General features: G+C 41.5%; 1 protein-coding gene across 1 annotated transcript in view; it reads right to left on the bottom strand.

Moving 5' to 3' along the window:
• LOC109888985 (inhibitory synaptic factor 2A-like) overlaps positions 1–7,922 on the bottom strand; it is a 29,574-nt gene that overhangs the window by 3,282 nt on the left and 18,370 nt on the right. Inside the window, exon 4 of the mRNA XM_020480130.2 lies at positions 21–517. Coding sequence (XP_020335719.1) covers positions 334–517 — 184 coding nt within the window. The 3' untranslated portion in view covers positions 21–333. The remainder of the gene's footprint in view (positions 1–20; positions 518–7,922) is intronic.

Raw genomic sequence — 7,922 nt, 5'->3', positions numbered from 1 at the left:
CTAAATATATCCAGTCTCACCTTGTTGTTTTGCTAACCTCTAGCCAGAGTATAAGTTGATCTTCTCTGGTATTTGAGCCAGAAACTGAAGTCTTGGCAGACTCTCAACCTCCATGAGAAAATATATATATATTTTTTTTTTAACCCCCCCCCCCCATTGATTTCTAGTGCAGTTCCAACTCAGAATCCTGATATACTGTAGATGGTTTACTGGTATCTGGTTATCTGTCCTCTGGAGCAAAACATCTGTTCTGATAAATCCCTTTGAGAGAAGATAGTAAATGGGTAAAAACTGATCCAAAAGGCCATTCCAAAATCCAAAGTGTTCCCTAAATTATAGGAACCAGAGTTTCCAGCGACCATGCTTTTTGGACTCTGTCTTGGACTTGCGTTTGGGGGTTGAGGTGAACACCTCGTGGGGGTAAGGCAGAGCAGGGTATTGAGGGTCGTCCAAGGGGCACAGTCTCTTAATCAGGGGCTGTAACTTGTCCTCCTGCTGCTTGAAGTCCAGCTCCACACTGCAACACACACACAAAACTATCACATTGGGTTACAGTAACACATACAAACATACAATAAAACACAATATTCATTTATTCTTGTGGGGGATAAACCGGATGTAAATGTATGAATTCTACTGGTAATTCTACTAAATACTTAGAGAAGGAAAATACTACAATTTGAAACTGTGGAAGGGCGGTTCAATCCTATTTAAGTTTTAGTTTTTAGACTACCAGGATTTAAGAGATTAAATTACATTCAAACCAATCTTAATTGTGGGTATCACAAGTTTAACATGAATGACGCAGCTCAAGTATGAACCATGACTCTGCACAATCTGGTACATTGAATTTTGATCCCATAAAAGTTATGTTAAGTTAATAATAGGATGCAAGAGTACTGCCAAAACGCCGGCATTCAATTTGTCTGTTGATAATCCAGGGCAGTTGCTAGCCATAGGCTCCAGATGGATTGTCGGGGGAGGGCACAGTATAGTCTGATAATTCTAGCAACACAAATAAATTCCTTTGATGCTGAAATGTACTGAGTGTGAAATCAGACAAATGTAAACAGTCTGCACATCTGTATGTTTTAGTGTATAGTCATGATACAATATGTCCGTTGGGATATGGGTCATTTCTGGAGTCTGATTTCCTCATCCGTTCCTGTAATCCCTGGCTGGCCATCATCTGATTCCATTCGGGCACCGAGGTTGAACTCACAGATTAAATCTCTGACTGTTGGGAGAAGCAGCTTAATCCCAACCAAATGAAATCATTCGGAACCCAAGCAGACCCAGACGTACTACAGCATAAGCGAAGGACATATTATGCATTAGTACACATTGCGTATTCCCCATCTATACAGGACATATTATGCATTAGTACACATTGCGTATTCCCCATCTATGCATTTATGTATCATCTTTGGCAGAATACTAGCTTGGAATGAGTCAAGTATGAATCATACTGTCATACTTGCCAGCCCATTTAATACACGTTGACGTAAAAGATTGGCACAAAGTCATTATATTACCAATCCTCTGCCAACTTAATAAAAAACACAATTTCTCTGAAGATTACAATGTATGGTTGTACAGCAGTAGAAGTAACAATAGCAATAGTAGCAGAAAGTTTCATTTTTATAGCATGAACCTTATCACACAATGTTGTTGATCATTGATACGTTGTTTTATTGAAAGCATAGAATGATTTGAAGTGGCATATTTCTGCCAGCCAAACACATGGAAGGATAGAGGAAGAGCCAAACTTGCTTAAAGGACATTAAACCCTCCAAGGTCAAACATAAGTCTAGACAGCTTAGGCAGCCAGATGAATGTACAAAGCCCTGTTCAGCTCTGTTCAGATTCACCGGCCTGACAGGCAGTCCAATTCGTTTTCTGAAGGCGATGCTCTGCTTAAAGTGACAGAATGAATCTTAGTAACTATCCTTACCCTTACGATAAGTGTCAGTTATTCAACTCTATTACAACCTTCAGAGAAAACGGTACAGGGTGCCAGAGAGGAATTTGGCAGTGCAGAAGATTGAATCAATCAATAATGGTCTGATTATATGAATATAAACTTGACTATGAATACTATCTTCAATGTATTCAGTTAATTAACCCCTGAGAGTCGATTGACGCACCAGTGCGTGAGTCTAAATTACATAACAAAAAATCCCCATAAAAATCTGTCAATTTAAGCTAGAGATATCTGTTATTTGGCATTGGATGTGTCTCAATCCACCGCACTACCGCATCTGTGGTGACAGGCAGAGCCAGACCGGTGTTTGTCAGACCACGAGACATCTGTGGTGACAGGCAGAGCCAGACCGGTGTTTGTCAGACCATGAGACATCTGTGGTGACAGGCAGAGCCAGACCGGTGTTTGTCAGACCATGAGACATCTGTGGTGACAGGCAGAGCCAGACCGGTGTTTGTCAGACCACGAGACATCTGAGGTGACAGGCAGAGCCAGAGAGGTGTTTGTCAGACCATGAGACATCTGCGGTGACAGGCAGAGCCAGAGAGGTGTTTGTCAGACCACGAGACATCTGCGGTGACAGGCAGAGCCAGAGCGGTGTTTGTCCGACCATTAGACATCTGCGGTGACAGGCAGAGCCAGAGCGGTGTTTGTCCGACCATTGAGACATTCCGAAAACTGGTCTTTTCACGAAAACATCTGTAGCGTGCGTCCAAACGGTTTCGACCTACAAACTATGGAAAGGGGAGACTCTCACGAACACTATGGTATTCTCCGCTTTGCTATACAACCCCCACATGTGTCACACGACTTGCCTGAAGGTAACCGGCACCGGTTTGATAAAACAAATGGAAGTTTGAAGGTAGCTTAGTGCCTACCCCCTTTATTTATTTCTGTGTAAAAAATACACATTGTATATATGTATTTTCAGATTTCTTTTTATATCTCCTAGATTTATGACAAACACTTCAAAACCTTGTTTCTTATGATTATTTTTTTATGAATGTGTTACTCAGTTTCTATGGGTTTTTATCAAATACTATTTTTCTTGGGACACCCACATTTCCAATCAAATATCGAAATAATACATAGTATGACCATCTTAAAACAATACCATACCAATACCCCCCCCCCCCCAACATTTTAGACTATAAGGAATTAATAGCTGACCTTTAACCCCAAAACTTAATTGTGAAAGGATGAGACCACTTCAATGACACAGTATGTGCCAGCACACACCTCTGTTAAGTGTTGTCGAGATTTGGAATGGGCCTTCATATCCTCAAAAGGTTCTACAGCTGCACCAATAAGAGCATCTTGACTGGCTACATTACTGCTTGGTATGGCAAATGCACCGCCCTCGACCGCAAAGTGCTACAGAGGGTGGTGTGGACAGCCCAGTACATCACTGGGGCTGAACTCCATGCCATCCAGGACCTCTATCATTGCCAAAGACTCCAGCCACCAAACCCCATAGACTGTTCACTCTGCTATTGTCTGGCAAACGGTACCGGAGCGGCTCTCACCAAGAGGCTCAGAGACAGCTTCTACCCCCAAGCCATAAGACTACTATATAGTTAATTAAATGTTTACCCAGACTATCTGTACTGGTCCTATCTTGTGCTGACTCTTTGAACACTCACAAGTCTATATATACACACTATACACACAACTCTCACACAATACCCACACACATTCCCATACGCACATACGCACACACATAACATACACATGCATAACACAAACACACATACACACACTCATACATACACACGCACTTTTTCACTCATCATTTGCTGCTGTTACTCTGTTCTCTATTTTACTCTTATTATTATCTATCCTGATGCCTAGTCACTTTACCCTGCCTTTATGTACATATCTACCCCAAGTACCTTATTATTATCTATCCTGATGCCTAGTCACTTTACCCTGCCTTCATGTACATATCTACCTCAAGTACCTTATTATTATCTATCCAGATGCCTAGTCACTTTACCCTGCCTTTATGTACATATCTACCTCAAGTACCTTGTATCTCTGCACATTGATCTGGTACTGGTACTCCCCCTATATAGCTCCACATTGATCTGGTACTGGTACTCCTTCTATATAGCTCCACATTGATCTGGTACTGGTACTCCTTCTATATAGCTCCACATTGATCTGGTACTGGTACTCCTTCTATATAGCTCCACATTGATCTGGTACTGGTACTCCTTCTATATAGCTCCACATTGATCTGGTACTGGTACTCCTTCTATATAGCTCCACATTGATCTGGTACTGGTACTCCTTCTATATAGCTCCACATTGATCTGGTACTGGTACTCCTTCTATATAGCTCCACATTGATCTGGTACTGGTACTCCTTCTATATAGCTCCACATTGATCTGGTACTGGTACTCCCCCTATATAGCTCCACATTGATCTGGTACTGGTACTCCCTCTATATATTTTATGCATTTTATTCCTCTTGTGTTACTATTCATGTAATTTATTAACTGCATCATTGGGAATGGCTCGTCAACAAGCATTTCACTGAAAGGCTAAACCCGTCGTCCTTGGCGCATGTGACAATTTTATTTTATTTCACATTGCTCAGTAGCAACACACAAAGACCAGAGACCAGCTTCTTACTTCCATCAAGACTGAATTGCCACAACATTTGAAACGAGTTGCACGCTTTGTATATTTACAGAAGACGTGCCCTTGTTTCACAGTATTTTTTAGAGCCATTCTAAAAGTTCACCATCTCTAGGCTCTTGTTGATGCCAAGCTTTCGCTAGAGAACAGCAGAAAAGACAACAGCGCAGCACACTATGGAATGGTCTTGGCACTTATTAAGCAATTAATCACTTGGCAGAGAGCTGCAATTACTGTATGCTGTGGACAATTGGCTCTGCAGGGAGCCTGAGGCACGCTGTACTGTGCGGGTGGTCCTGGAGAGCAGGTGACTGAGTAAACAAAGACCACAGACCTCAAATCATCTCATCGGCCAAAAGATCGGGACGGCTAAAGACAGGGAGTATCATTTTCAACCATTCACAAGCAGATGAATCATCTGTTTAGCTACGGTCTGGGAATAGCTCTGTCTGTGATCACAGGTGCCTGATTGTTTAGCTGGAGTGAACCCTGTTTAATGATTGTTCTGTATGGGAGGGAGGTGTTGTCTTCTATACCCTCTCACTGTCTCCCTTCACTGGTTGGTTAGTTGGTCTACTTCAAACCACATTACTTTACCATTACTGTACGTTTGATTTTTTATTCACGATTGAGCTTCTGTTAAATGAAGATGCAAATGCTTTTGATATTTTCTCCCCTTCCAATAGCACTTCCAGGATATTATTGAACACGGCTCCCTATTTGTCTCTCCTTCTGGGCTACCTACATGTATTGTATAGGCCTAATGTTTCCCCCAAACAAATCCAACAAATTGTACTTCAATTGGTTTATTGATTTAATTCACCAGAGTACAAATTACTTGAAACCACTGAGCATATTTCTCTTTGACTGACGAGGGGCCATTTTGATAGAGTGCCTTTATTGTTAAAAAGCCAACTAAGGTCCAGCTCTATTTAATGGTTGACTGGCTTACAATAGCATAGTCATGTCCACACACAGACTGAGAGACATGTATTTCAATGAACATATCGATACTCCAAGTTCTCTCAACACCAATGAAACACCTGCATCTTCCTTAACAGCATGGGGCATAAGAGCTAACCTAATTAGCTACTTGCTCTTATGAGTAATTGAATGACATCTTCATTAAACCCAATTTACACAACCAGGAACTGTATTAGTACTGATTTGTTAAGCCATTATTAGCCTCAAATGTAATAAAACATCTGTGCAAACAAGATTAAACCCTCCCCTTTTTGTAATCTTATTCTTGTACCTATTAGCCATTATGAACACTGAATGATCACCCATTCAGTGTGGGTGTGCATTAGAAAGCAGGCGACTCCTTTGTGTTCCCTTGGTATGGGATACGGGCAAAGACCCCACATTGTTTACTGTTGATGTTACTGCAGAGCCAGACTAAGTGGTCTAAGCTCCAGAAGGACATTAGCATGGGAACTGTAAGGAGCAGAGGCTAGAAACATGGGGCCATAATCTATCTCTTCGTCCACTGTTTTCTCAGGGGCCCGCTTAGACTACTTTTCTGCGGTCAAATGTATTTTTTTGCATTCGTTTCCCCAGCCTGCTTTTCAATGGGATGTGATGTGACTGCAGTAGTGGGGCATTTATGCCCTCTCTCTCATCTCCATCCCTCCTCCTTCTCTCTCTCCAATCTCCCTCTCTTTCTTTCTCATCTCCTCCTCTCTCTCTCTCTCTCTCTATGCTTTGTTTGTGTCCTATTTGTATCAGTAGCAGTGATGCATGGGATGCTGCAGTATACAAGGGGGAGGGGGCTGGGAGTGTCGGTCGGGTGTTGAATTCTGGGTAGGGCTTGTAGATTGACTATCTCAGCTCAACTGAGCACCAGCAGGAGCCCAAGCCCTGGATTTATTAACCATATTGGTACTGACTTGCTGTTCGGAATTAGAGGCCACATCGCCGCGGCTGCTAATCTTGGCAATGAGCAGTTACTGTCCAAGTCTGAGGAATAATTGGCCTTTTGGTTCAGATTTTGTTTCTTCTTGGCTCTTTTAAATTCTTCTCACTGTAGCCACGCCAGCTCATTAAGTGAAAGGGCTGAGTGGCGTGCCCGGCAAGGGGATTACTGGTGCCCTATGAGCACTTTGAGTCACCAGCACAGGCCCTGGCAGAAATAACAAACCTGTAGAATATACTTTACCGTATGTTCAAGTCCAAGTTTATGTCGGATATCTAGTTTTATCCACATAGCTAGCACGGTCATAACTTAACAGTTCAAGATATCAACAAAAATCTCTGAAAAGAAAGAATTGCAAAAAAGGAATGGTTAAACATATACACTGTAAAACATGATATAAGAAAAAGGGTAAACACCCGAATCATCGTTCAACCGCCTGACTTTGATAAATACCTTCGGTGTGACACATCACTCAATTCAGTCTGTAAATAAACAAGATCGAGGAAGGAGTATCGTAGAGAAAAAAAACGAACTATATCTATTTGCAAAGTTTTGGGATATATTTACTGCTATTTGCTTTGGCAGAGACAGATAGTGCTTGATAGATAGTAGTCTTGCTCGCAAATTGCTGTTATGTCCTACTCAAGGAAAGTAAAAAAATATATAATAATAATGAGGAGATGCACAATTTAGGAACGATGAGCTGAAAAACCTGTTGACCACAGATGGAATTCTAGTAATTTATTTTGTACACGTTCCACAAGCCTTCTTCTAATAACACAGTGGATCATTTGTATTGGCTTGTCATAGAACGGCTTTGTTTAGAAATGTTACATTCCGACACTTTCAGTGAAAAACGTATTTCCCTTGTTAAGGATTGTTGAGAACCTTCTATTGATTATCTCAAGTTTTGAACAGAATTATCATGCATTCCTGACCTGGGTCTTTGTGAAGCTGTTGTCTCTCTGTGATCAGTGCATTGATAAAGAGCTTTATAATTGTCCCTCATGATGAAATTGGGTAGTGGACTGTGGATCTATCTCCGTCCGTACGTCCGTTTGTCTGTTTGTACGTTCGTCCGTCCGTTCGTACGGTAGTCACATGTTATATCTTGGTGAATGATACGTCTTGCCATAGAAAACCGGCAAATACAAAATTGCACCGATTGTTCCAACGGCGGGAGCTATAGTAATGAACTGAAATTTGTTAGTCACACGCAATATCTCAATTGGCTCAATTATTCGTGGAAGACAACATGTTTACTATTTAATATTTCCGTCTCTATCAGAACAGTTCTCATTCTGTGCCTATTATGCTTCCTGGCTCTATACTTTGTAGTTTAGTGTTTGTTTGCCTCTGTACAGGATGCTGAATCTCTG

Source organism: Oncorhynchus kisutch, linkage group LG4, assembly GCF_002021735.2.
Source record: "Oncorhynchus kisutch isolate 150728-3 linkage group LG4, Okis_V2, whole genome shotgun sequence".
Taxonomy (NCBI): domain Eukaryota; kingdom Metazoa; phylum Chordata; class Actinopteri; order Salmoniformes; family Salmonidae; genus Oncorhynchus; species Oncorhynchus kisutch.
The sequence above is the reverse complement of the archived record's forward strand: the minus strand, read 5'-3'. Positions and strand labels throughout refer to the sequence as shown.